Below are 27886 nucleotides of genomic sequence, written 5' to 3'. Positions count from 1 at the left end.
AATGTAGTCAATTTAACCCTTGTCATCGTCAGGGATTAAACATCTAGTCGATTTAACCCTTGTCATCGTCAGGGATTAAACATCTAGGGATTAAACATCTAGTCGATTTAACCCTTGTCATCGTCAGGGATTAAACATCTAGTCGATTTAACCCTTGTCATCATCAGGGATTAAACATCTAGTCAATTTAACCCTTGTCATCGTCAGGGATTAAACATCTAGTCAATTTAACCCTTGTCATCGTCAGGGATTAAACATCTAGGGATTAAACATCTAGTCGATTTAACCCTTGTCATCGTCAGGGATTAAACATCTAGTCGATTTAACCCTTGTCATCATCAGGGATTAAACATCTAGTCGATTTAACCCTTGTCATCGTCAACCCTTGGGATTAAACATCTAGTCGATTTAACCCTTGTCATCGTCAGGGATTAAACATCTAGTCGATTTAACCCTTGTCATCGTCAGGGATTAAACATCTAGTCGATTTAACCCTTGTCATCGTCAGGGATTAAACATCTAGTCGATTTAACCCTTGTCATCGTCAGGGATTAAACATCTAGTCGATTTAACCCTTGTCATCGTCAGGGATTAAACATCTAGTCGATTTAACCCTTGTCATCGTCAGGGATTAAACATCTAGTCGATTTAACCCTTGTCATCGTCAGGGATTAAACATCTAGTCGATTTAACCCTTGTCATCGTCAGAGATTAAACATCTAGTCGATTTAACCCTTGTCATCGTCAGGGATTAAACATCTAGTCGATTTAACCCTTGTCATCTCAGGGATTAAACATCTAGTCGATTTAACCCTTGTCATCGTCAGGGATTAAACATCTAGTCGATTTAACCCTTGTCATCGTCAATTAAACATCTAGTCGATTTAACCCTTGTCATCGTCAGGGATTAAACATCTAGTCGATTTAACCCTTGTCATCGTCAGGGATTAAACATCTAGTCATTTAACCCTTGTCATCGTCAATTAAACATCTAGTCGATTTAACCCTTGTCATCGTCAGGGATTAAACATCTAGTCGATTTAACCCTTGTCATCGTCAGGGATTAAACATCTAGTCGATTTAACCCTTGTCATCGTCAGGGATTAAACATCTAGTCGATTTAACCCTTGTCATCGTAAAATTAAACATCTAGTCGATTTAACCCTTGTCATCGTCAGATTAAACATCTAGTCGATTTAACCCTTGTCATCGTCAGGATTAAACATCTAGTCGATTTAACCCTTGTCATTAACAGGGATTAAACATTAAACATCTGTCGATTTAACCCTTGTCATCGTCAGGGATTAAACATCTAGTCGATTTAACCCTTGTCATCGTCAGGGATTAAACATCTAGTCGATTTAACCCTTGTCATCGTCAGGGATTAAACATCTAGGATTTAACCCTTGTCATCACCAGGATTAAACATCTAGTCGATTTAACCCTTGTCATCGTCAGGGATTAAACATCTAGTCGATTTAACCCTTGTCATCGTCAGGGATTAAACATCTAGTCGATTCCTGATTTAACCCTTGTCATCGTCAGGGATTAAACATCTAGTCATTTAACCCTTATCATCGTCAGATTAAACATCTAGTCGATTTAACCCTTGTCATCACAGATTAAACATCTAGTCGATTTAACCCTTGTCATCGTCAGGGATTAAACATCTAGTCGATTTAACCCTTGTCATCGTCAGGGATTAAACATCTAGTCGATTTAACCCTGATTAAACATCATCGTCAAGGGGATTAAACATCTAGTCGATTTAACCCTTGTCATCGTCAGGGATTAAACATCTAGTCGATTTAACCCTTGTCATCGTCAGGGATTAAACATCTAGTCGATTTAACCCTTGTCATCGTCAGGGATTAAACATCTAGTCGATTTAACCTTGTCATCGTCAGGTTAAACATCTAGTCGATTTAACCCTTGTCATCGTCAGGGATTAAACATCTAGTCGATTTAACCCTTGTCATCGTCAGGGATTAAACATCTAGTCGATTTAACCCTTGTCATCGTCAGGGATTAAACATCTAGTCGATTTAACCCTTGTCATCGTCAGGGATTAAACATCTAGTCGATTTAACCCTTGTCATCGTCAGGGATTAAACATCTAGTCGATTTAACCCTTGTCATCGTCAGGGATTAAACATCTAGTCGATTTAACCCTTGTCATCAAGGGATTAAACATCTAGTCGATTTAACCCTTGTCATCAAAGGGATTAAACATCTAGTCGATTTAACCCTTGTCATCGTCAGGGATTAAACATCTAGTCGATTTAACCTTGTCATCATTTCTTAAACATCTAGTCGATTTAACCCTTGTCATCGTCAGGGATTAAACATCTAGTCGATTTAACCCTTGTCATCGTCAGGGATTAAACATCTAGTCGATTTAACCCTTGTCATCGTCAGGGATTAAAGTTATTGAACAGTCTGTCACACCTGGGAAAGGTTTCCTGTCACACCTGGGAAAGGTTTCCTGTCACACCTGGGAAAGGTTTCCTGTCACACCTGGGAATGGTTTCCTGTCACACCTGGGAAAGGTTTCCTGTTACACCTGGGAATGGTTTCCTGTCACACCTGGGAATGGTTTCCTGTCACACCTGGGAATGGTTTCCTGTCACACCTGGGAAAGGTTTCCTGTCACACCTGGGAAAGGTTTTCTGTCACACCTGGGAAAGGTTTCCTGTCACACCTGGGAAAGGTTTCCTGTCACACCTGGGAAAGGTTTCCTGTCACACCTGGGAAAGGTTTCCTGTCACACCTGGGAATGGTTTCCTGTCACACCTGGGAATGGTTTCTGGGAATGGTGTCAAGGAGATCACTTTGCACTTCACAGATCTCCTCTCTCCGCCAGCGAATGTATCTCTGTCTGTCTGGTTTGCACCAGCAGCCCATTCACGTCACCCCAAAGCTTCACGTTTTAATGTCACAAATATAAATAAATACCTTTCTTGCAATCTCTAAAACCAACAATACAGTAATCAATAATAATGAAGGGACGGCAAGGTAGCCTAGTGGTTAGAGTGGAGGGGTGGCAGGGTAGCCTAGTGGTTAGAGTGGAGGGGCGGCAGGGTAGCCTAGTGGTTAGAGTGGAGGGACGGCAGGGTAGCCTAGTGGTTAGAGTGGAGGGGCGGCAGGGTAGCCTAGTGGTTAGACTCTTGACACTCAGGGGTGTCAAACTCATTTCGCATCGTGGGCCACATACGGCCTAGGGAGATGTCAAGTGGGCCGGACCATTAAAATTATACCATACTCTGCTACACTGCTCCACGAAATTGAACATTTATGGAGTTGTATGAACAGTAGAATTCCATCACACAACTTTTGTTTTGAAGCTGCTGACTAACATTAAAGTGCACATTTTTTAAATCACCACAGTAAGGATTCATCTTCACAGAGCTGTATTCTTTCAATGCAAACAGTATCTAAGGCAGCATTTTAAAGGTGTTAGTCTAGTCTGGACTTGTATTTGTTCCTGAAACTTGGCATCTTTTGGCCTGTACAAGTGCATCAACACCAGGTGTCATGTCCTGACTAGCTGTCACTTTCAGAATGTCATTTAAGTGCTTGTTTGTGAGCCTTGAACGCATTTTTGTTTTTATTGATATTCATCACTGAGAAAATTTGTTCACAAAGGTAGGTTGTCCCAAACATGCACAAAATTTTAGCAGCCAGGGCTGTTAATTTGGGGGGACCCTGGTAATGGGGATACTGATAAAATCTGTCCAGACCTACAGAGGCAAATTTGCCCTTCAAATCTGCATCACACTGCAAATCAATTATCTCTAGCTGAATTTCGACCTGGCAGATCAGAAGCTTTAACTGTGAAAGGTGAGCGAAAAACTGAAAATTCTGTCTCAAGTTCACCAAATACCTGAAAACGTTTCTCAAACTCCCGCAGTAGTCCTGCAATTTTGTCTTTGTACCGTTTCATGTCCGCATCAGGTCTGGTCACACACATCTCTCAGACAGGGGAAATGAGCAGGGTTGCCATTTGCCAGTTGCATCTCCCACAAAGTCAGCTTCAACTTAAATGCATGTATGTTGTCAGAAAACTGTGTGACAACTTTTTTAGAATGGCCTTGCAACATTTTGTTCAGATTGTTCAAGTGTTCAGTAATATCAACCAAGAATGCAAGGTCCCGTAGCCATTCCTGAGATTGTAATTCCAACACCGGTTTTCCTTTTTCTCCATGAACTGTCCGATTTCCTCTCGTAGATCAAAGAAATGCCTCAGCACAGCGCCTCGGCTTAACCATCTCACTTCAGTGTGGTATGGCAGGCTGTGGGGTAATGTTGCTGTCGCTGAGAAGTTTGTCAAACTGACGATGGTTCAGACCTCTGGACCGGATGAAATTTACAGTGCGAACAACCACCTCCATGACGTGGTCCATTTTCAGCGACTTGCAACACAATGCCTCCTGGTGCAAAATACAGTGAAATGTCCAGAAACGATCTCCTCCATTAAGGGCTTGTACTTTGTCTTTGAACTTTGTCGCGACACCTGCTTTCTTTCCGACCATGGATGGCGCGCCGTCTGTAGCCAGGCTGACAGCGCGGGACCAGTCCACTCCAACTCTGTCCAATGCAGCAACGACAGAGCCGAAAATGTCCTCGGCTGTTGTGGTGTCCATCATTGGCACCAACTCAAGAAACTCTTCAGTAACAGTCAATGTCTCATCAACTCCTCGAATAAATATGGCCAGTTGGGCCACGTCTGTGATGTCAGTGCTCTCGTCAATTGCCACGGAAAATGCAATAAATGACTTGACTCTCTGTTTCAATTGACTGTCTAAATCTGCCGATAGTTCCGAAATCCTCTCTGCTATAGTATTCCTCGTCAGGCTAATATTGGCAAAAGCTTGTCGCTGGGACATACAAGTTCAGCCGCCTTCATCATGCACTGTTTAACAAAGTCACCGTCGGAATACGGCTTGTATAATGCTAATGCTATTTCGCTAGCAATTAGGTAGCTGGCTTTTACCGCTGCTTCACTGACTTCTCGGCTCTGGATGAAAGTTGACTGCTGTTTCCTCAGACCCGCCAGCAATTCGTTAATCTTATCTCTTCTCAGTTGTCCTTGCAAGCCGTCATATTTTTCGCTGTGATGAGTCTCGTAGTGGCGTCGAATATTATATTCCTTCAATACCGGTTGCAAACACACCAAGCACGAAGGTTTTCCGGCATCTCTGTAAATAAATAGGACGTGGTCCATTTTTCTTTGAAAATTCTACACTCCTTATCTACTTTTCTCCGTTTGGATAACGACATTTTGGCTAATGAGGGTGTAGCGGAGAGGTAGAGACCAAGGTATTAACAACGTCGTAACAAGCAGCAGATGGCGCTTGATACCGTCTGCTGTTTTCAGTCTGTCTCAGTGATGCGGCTTGTCTTCTACTCTGATGGAAAGAGTGCGCCCCTTAGCGGATAATCCATGAATTGCAGCGAATTAAAAATATTAATTCCATGTCTTTTATGCATTTTTTCCACTTTCAAATTATCCTACGGGCCTGATCGAACCTCCTTGGGGGGACCGGTTCTGGCCCGAATGGGCCGTATGTTTGACACCCGAGTGTAGGGGCGGCAGGGTAGCCTAGTGGTTAGAGTGTGGGGGGGCAGGTAGTCTAGTGGTTAGAGTGTAGGGGCGGTAGGTAGCCTAGTGGTTAGAGTGTAGGGGCGGCAGGGTAGCCTAGTGGTTAGAGTGTGGGGGGGCAGGTAGTCTAGTGGTTAGAGTGTAGGGACGGCAGGGAGCCTAGTGGTTAGAGCGTTAGACTAGTAACCGAAAGGTTGCAAGTTCAAACCCCCGAGCTGACAAGGTACAAATCTGTCGTTCTGCCCTGAACAAGGCAGTTAACCCACTGTTCCTAGGCGGTCATTGTCAATAAGAATTTGTTCTTAACTGATTTGCCTAGTTAAATAAAGGTAAAATAAAAATGTTAAAAGTACTGAAAAAAACACAAGGTAGAACAAAAATCAGAAGAAATTCAAATAAGAAGGACACAATAAGTGTGTATGCCTAGCCACAGCCAGCCTCCTCCTTTCAGAGGAACGGCCCTGAACAGAATTGTGTTGGGACTTGGGATACCAGAAAACACCGGGAAAACATCGGGCGCTGTGTGTCTGAGTTAGTCTGGGGAGACCTGGGTTACACTGCAGTCGTAAAGTATTCAGACCCGATGACTTTTTACACATTTTATGTTACAGCCTTATTCTAGAATGGATTAAATAAAACATTTCCCTCATCCATCTACACAGAATACCCCGTAATGACATCACAATACCCCATCACAATACCCCGTAATGACATCACAATACCCCGTAATGACAAAGCAAAAACAGGTTTTTAGAATTTTGGGCTAATTTATTCATAATAATAAAACATATCACATTTACATAAATATTCAGACCCTTTACTCAGTACTTTGTCGAAGCACCTTTGGCAGTGATTACTGCCTCCAGTCTTCTTGGGTACAATGCTACAAACTTGGCACACTTGTATTTGAGGAGTTTCTCACATTCTTCTCTGCAGATCATCTCAAGCTCTGTCAGGTTGGATGAGGAGCATCGCTGTACAGCTATTTTCAGGACTCTCCAGAGATGTTCGATTGGGTTCAAATCCGGGCTCTTGCTGGGCCACTCAAGGACATGCAGAGACTTGTCCCGAAGCCACTCTTGCGTTGTCTTGGCTGTGTGCTTAGGGTCATTGTCCTATTGGAAGGTGAACCTTTGCCTCAGTCTAAAGGTCCTGAGAGCTCTGGAGCAGGATTTCATCAAGGATCTCTCTGTACTTTGCTCCGTTCATCTTTCCCTCGATCCTGACTAGTCTTCCTGCCGCTGAAAAACATCCTCACAGCATGATGCTGCCACCACCATGCTTTACCGTAGGGATGGTGCCAGGCTTCCTCCAGACATGACGTGTATGCCTAGCCTCAGCATACACGTCAGGCCAAAGAGTTGAATCTTGGTTTCATCAGACCAGAGAATCTTGTTTCTCATGGTCTGAGAGTTTTTAGGTGCCTTTTGGCAAACTCCAAGCAGGTTGTCATGTGCTTTTTACTGAGGAGTGACTTCCATCTGGCCACTCTACCATAAAGGCCTGATTGGTGGAGTGCTACAGAGATGGTTGTACTTGTGGAAGGTTCTCCCATCTCCACAGAGGAACTCTGGAGTTTTGTCAGTGACCATCGGGTTCTTGGTCACCTCCCTGACCAAAGCCCTTCTCCCCCGATTGTTCAGTTTGGCCGGGCGGACAGCTCTAGGAGTCTTGGTGGTTCCTCATTTCTTCCGTTTAAGAATGAGGTGTTCTTGGGGACCTTCAAAGCTACAGAAATGTGTTGGTACCCTTCCCCAGATCTGTGCCTCAACACAAATCCTGTCTCTACGGACAATTCCTTTGATGTCGTCGCTTGGTTGTTGCTCTGACATGCACTGTCAACTGTGGGACCTTATATAGACAAATCATGTCCAATCAATTGAATTTACCACAGTTAGACTCCAATCAAGTAGAAACATCTCAAGGATGATCAATGGGAAACAGGATGCACCTGAGTTGAATTTCGAGTCTCATCGCAAAAGGGTCTGAATACTTATGTAAATGTGATAGGTCTGCGTTTTAATTTTAATAAATCTACAAACATTTCTTAAAAAACCTGTTTTCGCTTTGTCATTATTGGGATATTGTGTACAGATTGCTGTGTTAAAAAAAATGTAATATAATACTTTCCGAAGGCCTGGTACGAATGTAAACCCTTTCTTATCCAGAAATCTGTTAGTCGGAATTACTGCATGTTGAAACACAGCTTTACTGGCATGTGAATGAATGCTAACAGTTAGCAAGGTGAACTGTTAAGGTCTACAGTACAAACGCCTGACACACATATGTACACACACACACACACTTCCATCAAAGATTCAGATAAGGTATTCAATGGGGTTTCCTCTCAATGACAAGAGGATGGAAACACAGGGCTCAGGAGACCATCAGATTCTGAGGTAAAACAGACATCCTTCTACTACAGCCAAACCTGGGAGGAACAACCTTATCGTACGCACACACACACGCGCACGCACACACACACACACCACACAGACACACGCTACAGCCAAACCTGGGAGGAACAACCTTATCGTACGCACACACACACACGCACGCACACACACACACCACACAGACACACACACACCACACAGACGCACACACACACACCACACAGACGCACACACACACACCACACAGACGCACACACCACACACACACACACGCACGCACGCACACACACACACACACCACACAGACACACGCTACAGCCAAACCTGGGAGGAACAACCTTATCGTACGCACGCACACACACATACACACCACACAGACGCACACAGACACACGCTACAGCCAAACCTGGGAGGGTGGAGTCCTATGAATCAGGTATGGTGGATTACAGATTACAGTACAGCTGATCTGGAGAAGGAGGAAACCGCTCTGGTCTGGCCTTGGTCAAAGGTAGTGCACTATGTAGGGAATAGGCTGCCATTGGGGACACAACCCTTATCTGGACCAGGAGGAATCTGCTCTGGTCTGGCCTTATGTTGTAATGCAAATAGAGACTGAATCAGAGGAACACTTTACTAGGATGGGGACCTACTGTAGGATGGGGACCTACTGTAGAATGGGGACCTACTGTAGAATGGGGACCTACTGTAGGATGGGGATTACTGTAGAATGGGGACCTACTGTAGAATGGGGACCTACTGTAGAATGGGGACCTACTGTAGGATGGGGATTACTGTAGAATGGGGACCTACTGTAGGATGGGGACCTACTGTAGAATGCGGACCTACTGTAGGATGGGGACCTACTGTAGAATGGGGACCTATTGTATAATGGGGATCTACTGTAGAATGGGGACCTACTGTTGAATGGGGACCTACTGTAGAATGGGGATCTATTGTAGAATGGGGACCTACTGTAGAATGGGAACCTACTGTAGAATGGGGACCTACTGTATTATGGAATCTACTGTATAATGGGGACCTACTGTAGAATGGAATCTACTGTAGAATGGGGATCTACTGTAGAATGGGGATCTACTGTAGAATGGGGACCTACTGTAGAATGGGGACCTACTGTAGAATGGGGATTACTGTATAATGGGGACCTAAAGTAGAATGGGAACCTACTGTAGAATGGGGACCTACTGTAGAATGGGGACCTACTGTAGAATGGGGATTACCGTATAATGGGGACCTACTGTAGAATGGGGATTACCGTATAATGGGGACCTACTGTAGAATGGGGATTACCGTATAATGGGGACCTACTGTATAATGGGGACCTACTGTAGAATGGGGTCCTACTGTAGAATGGGGTCCTACTGTAGAATGGGGACCTGCTGTAGAATGGGGACCTACTGTAGAATGGGGACCTACTGTAGAATGGGGATTACTGTAGAATGGGGACCTACTGTAGAATGGGGATTACTGTAGAATGGGACCTACTGTAGAATGGGGACTACTGTAAAATGGTGACTACTGTAGAATGGGGACGTACTGTAGAATGGGGACTATCGTAGAATGGGGATTACTGTAGAATGGGACCTACTGTATAACGTGACCTACTGTATAACGTGACCTACTGTTGAAGGTGGACTACTGTAGAATGGGGATTACTGTATAATGGGGATCTACTGTAGAATGGGGACCTACTGTATAATGGAATCTACTGTATAATGGGGACCTACTGTAGAATGGAATCTACTGTAGAATGGGGACCTACTGTAGAATGGGGATTACCATATAATGGGGACCTACTGTAGAATGGGGATTACCGTATAATGGGGACCTACTGTAGAATGGGGATTACCATATAATGGGGACCTACTGTATAATGGGGACCTACTGTATAATGGAATCTACTGTATAATGGGAACCTACTGTAGAATGGAATCTACTGTAGAATGGGGATCTACTGTAGAATGGGGACCTACTGTAGAATGGGGATTACCATATAATGGGGACCTACTGTAGAATGGGGATTACCGTATAATGGGGACCTACTGTAGAATGGGGATTACCATATAATGGGGACCTACTGTAGAATGGGGACCTACTGTAGAATGGGAATCTACTGTAGAATGGGGACCTACTGTAGAATGGGGATTATCGTATAATGGGGACCTACTGTAGAATGGGGATTACCGTATAATGGGGACCTACTGTATAATGGGGACCTACTGTAGAATGGAATGTACTGTAGAATGCGGACCTACTGTAGAATGGGGACCTACTGTAGAATGGAATTGTTTGCTGTTTGGGGTTTTAGGCTGGGTTTCTGTACAGCACTTTGAGATATCAGCTGATGTACGAAGGGCTATATAAATAAATTTGATTTGATTTGATTTGAATCTACTGTAGAATGGGGACCTACTGTAGAATGGGGACCTACTGTAGAATGGGGATTACTGTATAATGGGGACCTACTGTAGAATGGGAACCTACTGTAGAATGGGGACCTACTGTAGAATGGGAATCTACTGTAGAATGGGGACCTACTGTAGAATGGGGATTATCGTATAATGGGGACCTACTGTAGAATGGGGATTACCGTATAATGGGGACCTACTGTAGAATGGGGATTACCGTATAATGGGGACCTACTGTATAATGGGGACCTACTGTAGAATGGGGTCCTACTGTAGAATGGGGATTACTGTATAATGGGGACCTACTGTAGAATGGGGATTACTGTATAATGGGGACTACTGTAGATTGGAATGTACTGTAGAATGCGGACCTACTGTAGAATGGGGACCTACTGTAGAATAGGGACCTACTGTAGAATGGGGATTACTATATAATGGAGAACTATTGTAGAATGGGGATTACCGTATAATGGGGACCTACTGTATAATGGGGACCTACTGTAGAATGGGGTCCTACTGTAGAATGGGAACCTACTGTAGAATGGAATCTACTGTATAATGGGGACCTACTGTAGAATGGAATCTACTGTAGAATGGGGACCTACTGTATTATGGAATCTACTGTATAATGGGGATCTACTGTAGAATGGAATCTACTGTAGAATGGGGACCTACTGTAGAATGGGGATCTACTGTAGAATGGGGACCTACTGTAGAATGGGGACCTACTGTAGAATGGGGATTACTGTATAATGGGGACCTAATGTAGAATGGGAACCTACTGTAGAATGGGAATCTACTGTAGAATGGGGACCTACTGTAGAATGGGGATTACCGTATAATGGGGACCTACTGTAGAATGGGGATTACCGTATAATGGGGACCTACTGTAGAATGGGGATTACCGTATAATGGGGACCTACTGTAGAATGGGGTCCTACTGTAGAATGGGGTCCTACTGTAGAATGGGGACCTGCTGTAGATTGGGGACCTACTGTAGAATGGGGATTACTGTATAATGGGGACCTACTGTAGAATGGGGATTACTGTATAATGCGGACTACTGTAGATTGGAATGTACTGTAGCATGGGGACCTACTGTAGAATGGGGACCTACTGTAGAATGGGGATCTACTGTAGAATGGGGACCTACTGTAGAATGGGGACCTACTGTAGAATGGGGATTATCGTATAATGGGGACCTACTGTAGAATGGGGATTACCATATAATGGGGACCTACTGTAGAATGGGGACCTACTGTAGAATGGGAATCTACTGTAGAATGGGGACCTACTGTAGAATGGGGATTATCGTATAATGGGGACCTACTGTAGAATGGGGATTACCGTATAATGGGGACCTACTGTAGAATGGGGATTACCGTATAATGGGGACCTACTGTATAATGGGGACCTACTGTAGAATGGGGTCCTACTGTAGAATGGGGATTACTGTATAATGGGGACCTACTGTAGAATGGGGATTACTGTATAATGGGGACTACTGTAGATTGGAATGTACTGTAGAATGCGGACCTACTGTAGAATGGGGACCTACTGTAGAATGGAATTGTTTGCTGTTTGGGGTTTTAGGCTGGGTTTCTGTACAGCACTTTGAGATATCAGCTGATGTACGAAGGGCTATATAAATAAATTTGATTTGATTTGATTTGAATCTACTGTAGAATGGGGACCTACTGTAGAATGGGGACCTACTGTAGAATGGGGATTACTGTATAATGGGGACCTACTGTAGAATGGGAACCTACTGTAGAATGGGGACCTACTGTAGAATGGGAATCTACTGTAGAATGGGGACCTACTGTAGAATGGGGATTATCGTATAATGGGGACCTACTGTAGAATGGGGATTACCGTATAATGGGGACCTACTGTAGAATGGGGACCTACTGTAGAATGGGGATTACCGTATAATGGGGACCTACTGTATAATGGGGACCTACTGTAGAATGGGGTCCTACTGTATAATGGGGACCTACTGTAGAATGGGGATTACTGTATAATGGGGACTACTGTAGATTGGAATGTACTGTAGAATGCGGACCTACTGTAGAATGGGGACCTACTGTAGAATAGGGACCTACTGTAGAATGGAATCTACTGTAGAATGGGGATTACTATATAATGGAGAACTATTGTAGAATGGGGATTACCGTATAATGGGGACCTACTGTATAATGGGGACCTACTGTAGAATGGGGTCCTACTGTAGAATGGGAACCTACTGTAGAATGGAATCTACTGTATAATGGGGACCTACTGTAGAATGGAATCTACTGTAGAATGGGGACCTACTGTATTATGGAATCTACTGTATAATGGGGATCTACTGTAGAATGGAATCTACTGTAGAATGGGGACCTACTGTAGAATGGGGATCTACTGTAGAATGGGGACCTACTGTAGAATGGGGACCTACTGTAGAATGGGGATTACTGTATAATGGGGACCTAATGTAGAATGGGAACCTACTGTAGAATGGGGACCTACTGTAGAATGGGAATCTACTGTAGAATGGGGACCTACTGTAGAATGGGGATTACCGTATAATGGGGACCTACTGTAGAATGGGGATTACCGTATAATGGGGACCTACTGTAGAATGGGGATTACCGTATAATGGGGACCTACTGTAGAATGGGGTCCTACTGTAGAATGGGGTCCTACTGTAGAATGGGGACCTGCTGTAGATTGGGGACCTACTGTAGAATGGGGATTACTGTATAATGGGGACCTACTGTAGAATGGGGATTACTGTATAATGCGGACTACTGTAGATTGGAATGTACTGTAGCATGGGGACCTACTGTAGAATGGGGACCTACTGTAGAATGGGGATCTACTGTAGAATGGGGACCTACTGTAGAATGGGGACCTACTGTAGAATGGGGATTATTGTATAATGGGTACCTAATGTAGAATGGGGACCTACTGTAGAATGGGGACCTACTGTAGAATGGGGACCTACTGTAGAATGGGGATTACCGTATAATGGGGACCTACTGTAGAATGGGGATTACCGTATAATGGGGTCCTACTGTAGAATGGGGTCCTACTGTAGAATGGGGTCCTACTGTAGAATGGGGACCTGCTGTAGAATGGGGACCTACTGTAGAATGGGGATTACTGTATAATGGGGACCTACTGTAGAATGGGGATTACTGTATAATGCGGACTACTGTAGATTGGAATGTACTGTAGAATGGGGACCTACTGGAATAGGGACCTACTGTAGAATGGGGACCTACTGTAGAATGGGGACCTACTGTATAATGGAGAACTATTGTAGAATGGGGATTACCGTATAATGGGGACCTACTGTAGAATGGGGTCTTACTGTAGAATGGGGACCTACTGCAGAATGGGGACCTTACTGTAGAATGGGGATTACCATATAATGGGGACCTACTGTAGAACGGGGATTACCGTATAATGGGGACCTACTGTAGAATGGGGATTACCATATAATGGGGACCTACTGTATAATGGGGACCTACTGTAGAATGGGGATTACTGTAGAATTGGGACCTACTGTAGAATGGAACCTACTGTAGAATGGAACCTACTGTAGAATGGGGACCTACTGTAGAATGGGACCTACTGTAGAATGGTGACTACTGTAGAATGGGGACCTACTGTAGAATGGGGATTACTGTAGAATGGGACCTACTGTAGAATGGGGACTACTGTAAAATGGTGACTACTGTAGAATGGGGACGTACTGTAGAATGGGGACTATCGTAGAATGGGGATTACCATATAATGAAACCTATTGTAGAATGGGGATTACTGTAGAATGGGGACCTACTGTAGAATGGGGACTACCGTAGAATGGGGACCTACTGTAGAATGGGGACTACCGTAGAAGGTGGACTACTGTAGAATGGGACCTACTGTAGAATGGGGACTACTGTAGAATGGGACCTACTGTAGAATGGGACCTACTGTATAACGTGACCTACTGTATAACGTTACCTACTGTTGAAGGTGGACTACTGTAGAATGGAACCTACTGTAGAATGGGACCCAATCAAAGGATCAGAGAATGAATCTAGAGCTGAAAGCATAAGCTACAGCTAGCTAGCACTGCAGTGCATAACATGTGGTGAGTAGTTAACTCAACGAGAGAGAGAAACAATAGTTGAACAGTTTTGAACAAATGAATTTCTTTAAAAATGCAGGAGAAGCAAGAGAGAGAGAAGGAGAGAGATATTTCATGTTTTTCACTTTCACTTACTTAACTAGCGAATGTAGCTAGCTAGTTTAGCCTACTCAAACACCTGGCTCAAACAGAGAAGATGTAAGGACAGACGCTTGGAGACGAGAAGCAAGTACAGGGAGAGAACATTTAATAAAAAAACGGACAAGAAACAAACAAGGACTGCGTCTGGACAGGGGAAAACACAACAACAATAATGCTGACACGGAGAACAAACTGAGGAGCAGACAGATAGAGGGTAAATCAACAAAGTAATGGAGTCCAGGTGAGTCCAATATTGTGCAGATGCGCGTAATAATGGTCCGCCTGGCGTCCTCGAGCGCCAGAGAGGGGGAGCGGGAACAGGTGTGACAGAGGGATGCTATGTTAGCTAGCTGGCTATGGCTATTCAACACTGGAACTCTTCCAAGGCAAGGTAAGCTTTTGGTTTTATTCATTTATTGCCACCGGGACCCGCTGGTGCAACTGCTATACTGCATGCTAACTGTAAAAATCAAATCAAATCAAATCAAATTTTATTTGTCACATACACATGGTTAGCAGATGTTAATGCGAGTGTAGCGAAATGCTTGTGCTTCTAGTTCCGACAATGCAGTGATAACCAACAAGTAATCTAACTAACAATTCCAAAACTACTGTCTTATACTCAGTGTAAGGGGATAAGGAATATGTACATAAGGATATATGAATGAGTGATGGTACAGAGCAGCATACAGTAGATGGTATCGAGTACAGTATATACATATGAGATGAGTATGTAGACAAAGTAAACAAAGTGGCATAGTTAAAGTGGCTAGTGACATAAGAATGCAGTCGATGATCTAGAGTACAGTATATACGTATGCATATGAGATGAATAATGTAGGGTAAGTAACATTATATAAGGTAGCATTGTTTAAAGTGGCTAGTGATATATTTACATCATTTCCCATCAATTCCCATTATTAAAGTGGCTGGAGTTGGGTCAGTGTCAATGACAGTGTGTTGGCAGCAGCCACTCAATGTTAGTGGTGGCTGTTTAACAGTCTGATGGCCTTGAGATAGAAGCTGTTTTTCAGTCTCTCGGTCCCAGCTTTGATGCACCTGTACTGACCTCGCCTTCTGGATGATAGCGGGGTGAACAGGCAGTGGTTCGGGTGGTTGATGTCCTTGATGATCTTTATGGCCTTCCTGTAACATCGGGTGGTGTAGGTGTCCTGGAGGGCAGGTAGTTTGCCCCCGGTGATGCGTTGTGCAGACCTCACTACCCTCTGGAGAGCCTTACGGTTGAGGGCGGAGCAGTTGCCGTACCAGGCGGTGATACAGCCCGCCAGGATGCTCTCGATTGTGCATCTGTAGAAGTTTGTGAGTGCTTTTGGTGACAAGCCGAATTTCTTCAGCCTCCTGAGGTTGAAGAGGCGCTGCTGCGCCTTCTTCACGACGCTGTCAGTGTGAGTGGACCAATTCAGTTTGTCTGTGATGTGTATGCCGAGGAACTTAAAACTTGCTACCCTCTCCACTACTGTTCCATCGATGTGGATAGGGGGTGTTCCCTCTGCTGTTTCCTGAAGTCCACAATCATCTCCTTAGTTTTGTTGACGTTGAGTGTGAGGTTATTTTCCTGACACCACACTCCGAGGGCCCTCACCTCCTCCCTGTAGGCCGTCTCGTCGTTGTTGGTAATCAAGCCTACCACTGTTGTGTCGTCCGCAAACTTGATGATTGAGTTGGAGGCGTGCGTGGCCACGCAGTCGTGGGTGAACAGGGAGTACAGGAGAGGGCTCAGAACGCACCCTTGTGGGGCCCCCGTGTTGAGGATCAGCGGGGAGGAGATGTTGTTGCCTACCCTCACCACCTGGGGGCAGCCCGTCAGGAAGTCCAGTACCCAGTTGCACAGGGCGGGGTCGAGACCCAGGGTCTCGAGCTTGATGACGAGCTTGGAGGGTACTATGGTGTTGAATGCCGAGCTGTAGTCGATGAACAGCATTCTCACATAGGTATTCCTCTTGTCCAGGTGGGTTAGGGCAGTGTGCAGTGTGGTTGAGATTGCATCGTCTGTGGACCTATTTGGGCGGTAAGCAAATTGGAGTGGGTCTAGGGTGTCAGGTAGGGTGGAGGTGATATGGTCCTTGACTAGTCTCTCAAAGCACTTCATGATGACGGAAGTGAGTGCTACGGGGCGGTAGTCGTTTAGCTCAGTTACCTTAGCTTTCTTGGGAACAGGAACAATGGTGGCCCTCTTGAAGCATGTGGGAACAGCAGACTGGTATAGGGATTGATTGAATATGTCCGTAAACACACCGGCCAGCTGGTCTGCGCATGCTCTGAGGGCGCGGCTGGGGATGCCGTCTGGGCCTGCAGCCTTGCGAGGGTTAACACGTTTAAATGTCTTACTCACCTCGGCTGCAGTGAAGGAGAGACCACATGTTTTCGTTGCAGGCCGTGTCAGTGGCACTGTATTGTCCTCAAAGCGGGCAAAAAAGTTATTTAGTCTGCCTGGGAGCAAGACATCCTGGTCCGTGACTGGGCTGGGTTTCTTCTTGTAGTCCGTGATTGACTGTAGACCCTGCCACATGCCTCTTGTGTCTGAGCCGTTGAATTGAGATTCTACTTTGTCTCTGTACTGACGCTTAGCTTGTTTAATAGCCTTGCGGAGGGAATAGCTGCACTGTTTGTATTCGGTCATGTTGCCAGACACCTTGCCCTGATTAAAAGCAGTGGTTCGCGCTTTCAGTTTCACACGAATGCTGCCATCAATCCACGGTTTCTGATTAGGGAATGTTTTTATCGTTGCTATGGGAACGACATCTTCAACGCACGTTCTAATGAACTCGCACACCGAATCAGCGTATTCGTCAATATTTCCATCTGACGCAATACGAAACATGTCCCAGTCCACGTGATGGAAGCAGTCTTGGAGTGTGGAGTCAGCTTGGTCTGACCAGCGTTGGACAGACCTCAGCGTGGGAGCCTCTTGTTTTAGTTTCTGCCTGTAGGCAGGGATCAGCAAAATGGAGTCGTGGTCAGCTTTTCCGAAAGGGGGGCGGGGCAGGGCCTTATATGCGTCGCGGAAGTTAGAGTAACAATGATCCAAGGTTTTACCACCCCTGGTTGCGCAATCGATATGCTGGTAAAATTTAGGGAGTCTTGTTTTCAGATTAGCTTTGTTAAAATCCCCAGCTACAATGAATGCAGCCTCCGGATAAATGGTTTCCAGTTTGCAAAGAGTTAAATAAAGTTCGTTCAGAGCCATCGATGTGTCTGCTTGGGGGGGAATATATACGGCTGTGATTATAATCGAGGAGAATTCTCTTGGAAGATAATGCGGTCTACATTTGATTGTGAGGAATTCTAAATCAGGTGAACAGAAGGATTTGAGTTCCTGTATGTTTCCTTCATCACACCATGTCTCGTTAGTCATGAGGCATACGCCCCCCCCACTCTTCTTACCAGAAAGATGTTTGTTTCTGTCGGCGCGATGCGTGGAGAAACCCGTTGGCTGCACCGCCTCGGATAGCGTCTTCCCAGTAAGCCATGTTTCTGTGAAGCAGAGAACGTTGCAGTCTCTGATGTCCCTCTGGAATGCTACCCTTGCTCGGATTTCGTCAACCTTGTTGTCAAGAGACTGGACATTGGCAAGAAGAATGCTGGGGAGTGGTGCGCGATGTGCCCTTTTTCGGAGTCTGACCAGAACACCGCCTCGTTTCCCTCTTTTTCGGAGTCGTTTCCTTGGGTCGCTGCATGCGATCCATTCCGTTGTCCTGTTTGTAAGGCAGAACACCGGATCCGCGTCGCGGAAAACATATTCTTGGTCGTACTGATGGTGAGTTGGCGCTGATGTACTGCATGATTGTAGCAGGTTTACAAACGCGTTAGTTATAATAGCTATGTTGACTTGACATTTACTAATATGGTGAAAATGATGTAGGCTGTGTGTAGCAGTTAGCGGTTATGATATGAAGGTTTGGCTTGGAAAAGTTTTTTCGCCTGGTCACAAGTCCACAAGCGAAGGGAAAAGGTGAGAGGAGGAGAGGGCGTAGATACGAGAAGGAATTATCCAACGATCAAAGGGATCATGCTGTTTGTATGTGGCTGCTATGAAAGGGAACTGTTTTTTGCATGCAATCAGGGGTGTATTCATTCCACAGATTCTGTTGAAAAACGTTTCTTAAAACTTCTTATGGCTGGGAGGCGCTGTTTCCACGTTCGGATGAAAAGCGTGCCCAGAGTAAACTGCCTGCTACTCAGGCCCAGAAGGTAAGATATGCATATTATTAGTACATTTGGATAGAAAACACTCTGAAGTTTCTAAAACTGTTTGAATGATGTCTGTCAGTATCACAGAACTCATATGGCAGGCGAAAACCTGAGAAAAATCCAACCAGGAAGTGGGAAATCTGAGGTTTGTAGTTTTTCAAGTGATTGCCTATCCAATATACAGTGTAAATTTGGTCCGATTGTACTTCCTACGGCTTCCACTAGATGTCAACAGTCTTTAGAACGTTGTTTCAGGCTTCTACTATGAAGAGGGAGAGAATAAGAACTGTTTCAACCAGTGATCTGGCTGAAAGCCTTTAGTTTAGTTACACGAGCACGAGCTCCGTTCCTTTTCACTTTCTAAAGACAAAGGAATTGTCCGGTTGAAACATTATTGAAGATTTGTGATAAAAACATCCTAAAGATTGATTCTATACATTGTTTGACATGTTTCTACGAACTGTAATATAACTTTTTTTTAAACTTTTCGTCTGGACCTAGTGCTCGCACGTTGTGCATTTGGATTACTGGACTAAACGCGCAAACGAAAAGGAGGTATTTGGACATAAATTATGGACTTTATCGAACAAAACAAACATTTATTGTGGAACTGGGATTCCTGGGAGTGCATTCCGATGAAAGATCATCAAAGGTAAGTGAATATTTATAATGCTATTTCTGACTTTTGTTGACTCCACAACATGGCGGGTATCTGTATGGTGCCTGAGCGCTGTACTCAGATTATCGCATGGTGTACTTTTGCCGTAAAGGTTTTTTGAAATCTGACACAGCGGTTGCATTAACGTCTTACGGCTGAAATCCCGTTAACGGGATCGATTTTACATAAGCCAGTGAATGTGCAGGGCCCCAAATTCAAAAAGTAATCTCATAATGAAAATTCCTCAAACATGCAAGTATTATACACCATTTTAAAGATAAACTTGTTGTTAATCCACACCGATTTCAAATAAACTTTACGACGAAAGCATACCATGTGATTATGTTAGGTCAGCTCCTAGTCACAAAAAAAACTGCAATTTTCGAGCCAAAGAGAGGAGTCACAAAAAAGCAGAAATAGAGAGAAAAGTAATCATTAACCTTTGATGATCTTCATCAAATGGCACTCATAGGACTTCATGCTACACAATACATGTATGTTTTGTCCGATAAAGTTCATATTTATATCCAAAAATTAATTAATTTCTGTGTTCTATTCATGTCCTGTTCTAATAACCCGTTATATCCAAAAATCTCAGTTTACATTGGCGCGTTACGTTCAGTAATGTTTTGCCTCCAAAACATCCGGTGATTTTGCATCAATTTACAGGAATACTCATCATAAACGTTGATAAACGATACAGGTGTATAGAATGAATACTTCTCCTTAAACGGAAGGAAACGGAACGAAACTGGGATAAACATACCTGAATTTGTCCAATAAAAACTCTTGTTTGCAACTGTTGGACTAATGATTACACCCTAGATCAGCTAGATGCAGGCAAGATTGTGCAAGGTGGTATTGAATGTGTCAATGTCTGTCACCTTGGTGACTCAAATTTCTCTCAACCATTCTCGTTGGTTAGGTTGTAGCAACCTAACGATGGGTATAGAGGAAAATGTGAGTATCATATAGTAGCCTAAACCTATCGCTGTTACATTGAACTGGGTGAATGGAATATGAATGACAGTCATCCAACATGCTGTAATAGAAGTAAGGCCATGCTCCTAAAAAACACAATCGTCCTCCCTCATCTTAAACGGCACCAACCACCATGGACTTATACTGTATGTACATACGCTGTATATAGGTTACCTAACTTCACTGAATTCACTCGATCAGTTTGCACAATACAGACCAATGTTTTTTTCTTATTCTGTCTTCGAGTTAGCATTATATCATCCCCTTTTCAATGAAACAAACCAACAACAACTAAAAACATCTTATTTTGCAAGATTGAGTCTGTGATGATTTTGTTGTAGGCAGAGTCAGAGAGCAACGGAGTAGAATTCTATTGGCGGGCCAGTGGGCGGGGGGTAGCCACGAGTCTTTCAATCATCTGCAAGTGAATTGCGCTTTTCAGATGACTTCAGATCAGAGTGTGAACATTTGTTGATATTCTTTGTAGTTAGTGAGTTATTATCCCAGTTATAGATAAGTGTAGGTCAGAAATGGGGAGTTATTGCTTCCTACAAGAGCACAAAACGTGTAAGGTAAACAGCTTATGTTAATTTAATAAAAGGGGCAGTGTTGTATTTTGAGACAGGCTTGAACATGTAAATAAGTCAACATTGTCTAATTCTCTGTTAATTCATTTTATTTTTGTAAAGTGGTTTCATGCATCATTTATTGCATCAAACACTTTCACACCAAGGGGGGACACATTCACACCAAGGGGGACACTTTCACACCAAGGGGGGACCACATTCACACCAAGGGGGGAACACTTTCACACCAAGGGGGACACTTTCACACCAAGGGGGAACACATTCACACCAAGGGGGACACTTTCACACCAGGGGGCAGGGGCACTTTCACACCAAGGGGGACACTTTCACACCAAGGGGGACCACTTTCACACCAAGGGGGACCACTTTCACACCAAGGGGGACACTTTTACACCAAGGGGGAACACTTTCACACCAAGCGGGGACACTTTCACACCAAGGGGGACACTTTCACACCAAGGGGGAACACTTTCACACCAAGGGGGACACTTTCACACCAAGGGGGAACACATTCACACCAAGGGGGACACTTTCACACCAGGGGGGCAGGGGCACTTTCACACCAAGGGGGACACTTTCACACCAAGGGGGACCACTTTCACACCAAGGGGGACCACTTTCACACCAAGGGGGACACTTTCACACCAAGGGGGAACACTTTCACACCAAGGGGGACACTTTCACACCAAGGGGGACACTTTCACACCAAGGGGGACACTTTCACACCAAGGAGGAACACTTTCACACCAAGGGGGAACACATTCACACCAAGGGGGAACACTTTCACACCAAGGAGGAACACATTCACACCAAGGGGGGAACACTTTCACACCAAGGGGGAACACATTCACACCAAGGGGGACACTTTCACACCAGGGGGCAGGGGCACTTTCACACCAAGGGGGACACTTTCACACCAAGGGGACACTTTCACACCAAGGGGGAACACATTCACACCAAGGGGGACACTTTCACACCAAGGGGGACACTTTCACACCAAGGAGGAACACTTTCACACCAAGGGGGGCACTTTCACACCAAGGGGGAACACTTTCACACCAAGGGGAACACATTCACACCAAGGGGGAACACATTCACACCAGGGGGGCAGGGGCACTTTCACACCAAGGGGGACACTTTCACACCAAGGGGGGAACACTTTCACACCAAGGGGGGACACTTTCACACCAAGGAGGAACACTTTCACACCAAGGGGGGAACACTTTCACACCAAGGGGGGACGCTTTCACACCAAGGGGGGACACTTTCACACCAAGGAGGAACACTTTCACACCAAGGGGGGGGGGGCACTTTCACACCAAGGGGTGAACACTTTCACACCAAGGGGGATCACTTTCACATCAAGATTTCTGTCTCTTTCATGTAGAAGTCCATAACCCTTCCTTCATTAGTCCTATATCTAAAGCCATTGCTATCCGAGGCCGAGTGGCAGGCTATTTCCTCTAGGCTTTTTTCTCCTCCTCCTCTACCAATCATTTCCCATTGGTTTCTATCTAAATCAAAGAGAACCACAGAGCTCCTAGCAGAGATCCAAACCTCAGTGAACATTTCCAATTGGCCCACGTAGTTTGGCCCAGCACCACCATTGAGCTAACACAACTGGGACCCCTGCCTGGCTGGGCTGGAGCTGGAGGACTCCACATCTGTTGTGAACGTTGGCTTTGAGAACTCCCCCTCCGACATCATCATATATTTAAGACGACGTCGGTTTATATTCTAACCAAATGGATAATGAAGTAGCTTGGATTGGACCCTACCTGGTGACGTGGAGAGGATCTGTGTCTGCTCCTCGTACTCTCGCTACTGGTGTCCCCCAAGGCTCGGTTCTAGGCCCTCTCCTCTCTCTACACCAAGTCACTCAGCTCCGTCATATCCTCACATGGTCTCTCCTATCACTGCTATGAGGATGGACCTCTCCTCTCCTCTCTATAGACCAAGTCACTCAGCTCTGTCATATCCTCACATGGCCTCTCCTATCACTGCTATGAGGATGGACCTCTCCTCTCCTCTCTATAGACCAAGTCACTCAGCTCTGTCATATCCTCACATGGTCTCTCCTATCACTGCTATGAGGATGGACCTCTCCTCTCCTCTCTATAGACCAAGTCACTGAGCTCTGTCATATCCTCACATGGTCTCTCCTATCACTGCTATGAGGATGGACCTCTCCTCTATAGACCAAGTCACCCAGCTCTGTCATATCCTCACATAGTCTCTCATATCACTGCTATGAGGATGGACCTCTACTCTCTATAGACCAAGTCACTCAGCTCTGTCATATCCTCACATAGTCTCTCCTATCACTGCTATGAGGATGGACCTCTCCTCTCCTCTCCTCTCCTCTCCTCTCCTCTCCTCTCTATAGACCAAGTCACTCAGCTCCGTCATATCCTCACATAGTCTCTCCTATCACTGCTATGAGGATGGACCTCTACTCTCTATAGACCAAGTCACTCAGCTCTGTCATATCCTCACATAGTCTCTCCTATCACTGCTATGAGGATGGACCTCTCCTCTCCTCTCCTCTCCTCTCCTCTCCTCTCCTCTCCTCTCCTCTCCTCTCTATAGACCAAGTCACTCAGCTCCGTCATATCCTCACATAGTCTCTCCTATCACTGCTATGAGGATGGACCTCTCCTCTATAGACCAAGTCACCCAGCTCTGTCATATCCTCACATAGTCTCTCATATCACTGCTATGAGGATGGACCTCTACTCTCTATAGACCAAGTCACTCAGCTCTGTCATATCCTCACATGGTCTCTCCTATCACTGCTATGAGGATGGACCTCTCCTCTCCTCTCTATAGACACTCAGCTCCGTCATATCCTCACATGGTCTCTCCTATCACTGCTATGAGGATGGACCTCTCCTCTCCTCTCTATAGACCAAGTCACTCAGCTCTGTCATATCCTCACATGGTCGCTCCTATCACTGCTATGAGGATGGACCTCTCCTCTACTCTCTATAGACACTCAGCTCCGTCATATCCTCACATGGTCTCTCCTATCATTACTATGAGGATGGACCTCTCCTCTTCTCTCTAGACCAAGTCACTCAGCTCTGTCATATCCTCACATGGTCTCTCCTATCACTGCTATGAGGATGGACCTCTCCTCTTCTCTCTATAGGTCAAGTCACTCAGCTCTGTCATATCCTCACATGGTCTCTCGTATCACTGCTATGAGGATGACACTCAGCTACTCCCCCCCCCCCTTCTGACACCCAGGTGGCGACACGCACCTCTGCCTGCCCGGCAGATATCTCAACTTGGATGTCGGCCCACCACCTCAAGCTCAACCTGGACAAGATGGAGCTGCTCTTCCTCCCGGGGAAGGCCTGCCGCTTAAAGACCACCGAGATCACGGTTGACAACTCCACAGTGTCGCCCTCCCAGAGTGCAAAGAACCTTGGCGTGACCCTGGACAACACCCTGTCGTTCTCTGCAAACACCAAGGCAGTGACTGCTCCCTACCTCAAACAGGAAGTGGCGCAGGTTCTAATCCAGGCACTTGTCATCTCCCGTCTGGACTACTACAACTCTCTGTTGGCTGGGCTCCGCGCTTCTGCCATCAAACCCCTTCAACTAATCCAGAACACTGCAACCCGCCTGGTGTTCAAACATTCTCATGTCACCCCGCTCCTCCTCACACTACACAGGCTCCTAGTCGAAGCTCACGTCCACATCAAGACCTTGGTTCTTACCTATGGAGCAGCAAGAAGAACTGCCCCTCTCTACCTTCAGGCTATGATCAAACCCTACACCCACCTCAGCTAGACTAAAGACACCTGCCAGACAGTATCTTAAATAATCCTCCTCACCTCGACACCCCCCCCCCCATCAAGTAGCCAAAGTAGACAGTCTGGTTTTACAGTCTACACTGATCCAGTCTGACAGCCTGGTGTTACAGCCTACACTGATCCAGTCTGACAGCCTGGTTTTACAGTCTACACTGATCCAGTCTGACAGCCTGGTTTTACAGTCTACACTGATCCAGTCTGACAGCCTGGTTTTACAGCCTGACAGCCTGGTTTTACAGTCTACACTGATCCAGTCTGACAGCCTGGTTTTACAGCCTGACAGCCTGGTTTTACAGTCTACACTGATCCAGTCTGACAGCCTGGTTTTACAGTCTACACTGATCCAGTCTGACAGCCTGGTTTTACAGTCTACACTGATCCAGTCTGACAGCCTGGTTTTACAGTCTACACTGATCCAGTCTGACAGCCTGGTTTTGCCGCCTACACTGATCCAGTCTGACAGTCTGGTTTTACAGTCTACACTGATCCAGTCTGACAGACTGGTTTCACAGCCTACACTGATCCAGTCTGACAGTCTGGTTTCACAGCTGTAGGGAAAGAGTACAATAACGCCCCAGTTAATTGAATGTTAGTTTCTTGCATCTTGCAGCTCATTTGAAGTCCTGGCCAAGTCTTTGGCTTCATTGTCTGTACTGTCATAACCAGCAGATGGAACTGGTCAGTTCTATTCCAGTAATCTAGTGTGTGTAGTCGTGTAATGGTGTGTGTGTGTGTGTGTGTGTGTGTAGTCGTGTAATGGTGTGTGTGTGTGTGTGTGTGCAGTGGTGTGTGTGTGTGTGCGTAGTGGTGTGTGTGTGTGTAGTGGTGTGTGTGTGTGCGTAGTGGTGTGTGTGTGTGTAATGGTATGTGTGTGTGTGCAGTGGTGTGTGTGTGTGGTGGTGTGTGTGTGTGGTGGTGTGTGTGTGTGTGTGTGTAGTGGTGTGTGTGTGTGGTGGTGTGTGTGTGTGTGTGTGTGTGTGTAGTGGTGGTGACCTAGAACCCCCAGTTCCACTGCTTGTTGTCATTGTTCCCCTCTAATCGGGGACTGCCTTAGACCTGGGACAACAGGTAGGTGTAGATAACTATCAGATAGAACAGAAAACCAGCCCACTGGTCTATAACGTCTAGTAATTACAGTAGTGGGAAACCGGATGTATCAACTGCACACTATTATATTCCTAAAGCGTATTTCACTATTTAACTCCAATTAAAAGGACTATTCAATTTTTTTTAAATGATAAATTATAGTTACTTCAAAAGCATGATTAGACAAGGAACCACATGAATAGTATTTCAGTAAACATATATATTCAACGTCTTACCGAAAAGTGTCATAAGTAGTAATACTATGGAAGGCTCCATTCCTTCAGACTTCAGACAGCGATGAGTTTTTTTTGTTTCTCTGAAGATTTGTTATTCCTTTATCTGCGGCGCGTCTTTAGTCAAATCCGTGACGGATTTCTATCACCATAGTTTCGGCTCAGTGATAGCCGTCCAAACATCAGACGAAATAGCGGTGTGTGTGGAAGATATCGATTTAAATGTATTCAAACTCAATTTTCGTCACCGCAAAGAATAATTGAATTACTTAGTATGCTTCAAAGCAGCGAACGACGTTTCCTCTCGAGCCAATCCGAAGTTGAAGTGCGTCTTGTCTTCTATTCCAACAGAAGAAATGTCGGCTTCAGAAATTGCCTTTCTGTGTCTCTCCAAAACGACATAGAACATCCCGCGAATGAATAAAATAGCGTATTGATGAGCATGCTCTTTCCTGTACTACACAAGAATCCTACCCGTATTCTGTCAGAGTTTAATTCATTATGATCTGAACCCCGTGTGCCCTCGAATAGAGAGCGGGAGTAAACTCCACTCCTCCTTCCGGATGAGTTTGTATTGGGGGGGGCGTGGAGGGTGTAGCCTGGTCACTGAGGTACTGTAAACTCCCCACCTCCATCCGATGAGTTTGTATTGGGGGGGCGTGGAGGGTGTAGCCATGTAGCCTGGTCACTAAGGTACTGTAAATACTGTCTGAATGAGCCTAGTCTACATTCTCACATTAGATGCAAAACTGAGATTTAAAAAAAATGATTTTAAAGCACATACAACTGAAAAATAAGTATATTTAAAAAATAAATGGACTCTGTGTTTTTTAAATTATTGTTGTTACGAAGAAAAGACAAAGGATAGTTAGACGTGTTCGAAATTGAGTTGAATCCAAGAGTTGAATCCAACAAGAGTTGAATCCAAGAGTTGAATCCAACAAGAGTTGAATCCAACAAGAGTTGAATCCAACAAGAGTTGAATCCAAGAGTTGAATCCAAGAGTTGAATCCAAGAGTTGAATCCAAGAGTTGAATCCAAGAGTTGAATCCAAGAGTTGAATCCAAGAGTTGAATCCAAGAGTTGAATCCAAGAGTTGAATCCAAGAGTTGAATCCAAGAGTTGAATCCAAGAGTTGCCAAACTAGCCGACATAATAACAATATTTTAGTAATGTTATGTTTATTAATGTTTATTCATTTGTTAATAATTATATTCATTATTCGTTTATTGTGATGTTTATTTCCTCTGTTTTAGAGGGTATTGATGTATTATTCTCTATATTTGACATTTCCAAATCATTGCCTCCTCCTCTAGTCTGTACTTGTGTCTGGAGGGGAGAGTTGTGAGACAAAGTGATTTTCTGTTCAACACCCACATAACACACACACAACAACACGCACGCACGCACGCACGCACGCACGCACGCACACACACACACATACATACATACACACATACATACACACACACACACACACACATACAGACATACAGACACACATACACACACGCACACACATACATACACACACACACACACACACACATACAGACATACAGACACACCCACCCACACCAGCGTTATATTAATCTAGTTAAGATGTGATCTGTGAACAGG

The 27886-nt window shown here is 45.0% G+C and overlaps 1 protein-coding gene across 1 annotated transcript in view; it reads right to left on the bottom strand.

Annotated features, from left to right (window-relative positions):
• Nucleotides 1-26824, bottom strand: part of LOC115128108 (protein APCDD1-like) — a 63605-nt gene extending 36781 nt beyond the window's left edge. Inside the window, exon 1 of the mRNA XM_065013803.1 lies at nt 26270-26824. Coding sequence (XP_064869875.1) covers nt 26270-26309 — 40 coding nt within the window. The 5' untranslated portion in view covers nt 26310-26824. The remainder of the gene's footprint in view (nt 1-26269) is intronic.
• Between the last annotated feature and the right edge of the window lie 1062 nt (nt 26825-27886).

This window comes from Oncorhynchus nerka, linkage group LG9b (genome assembly GCF_034236695.1).
Source record: "Oncorhynchus nerka isolate Pitt River linkage group LG9b, Oner_Uvic_2.0, whole genome shotgun sequence".
Classification (NCBI taxonomy): Eukaryota; Metazoa; Chordata; class Actinopteri; order Salmoniformes; family Salmonidae; genus Oncorhynchus; species Oncorhynchus nerka.
Note: the sequence above shows the minus strand (reverse complement) of the source record. Positions and strands in the feature narration are given on the sequence as shown.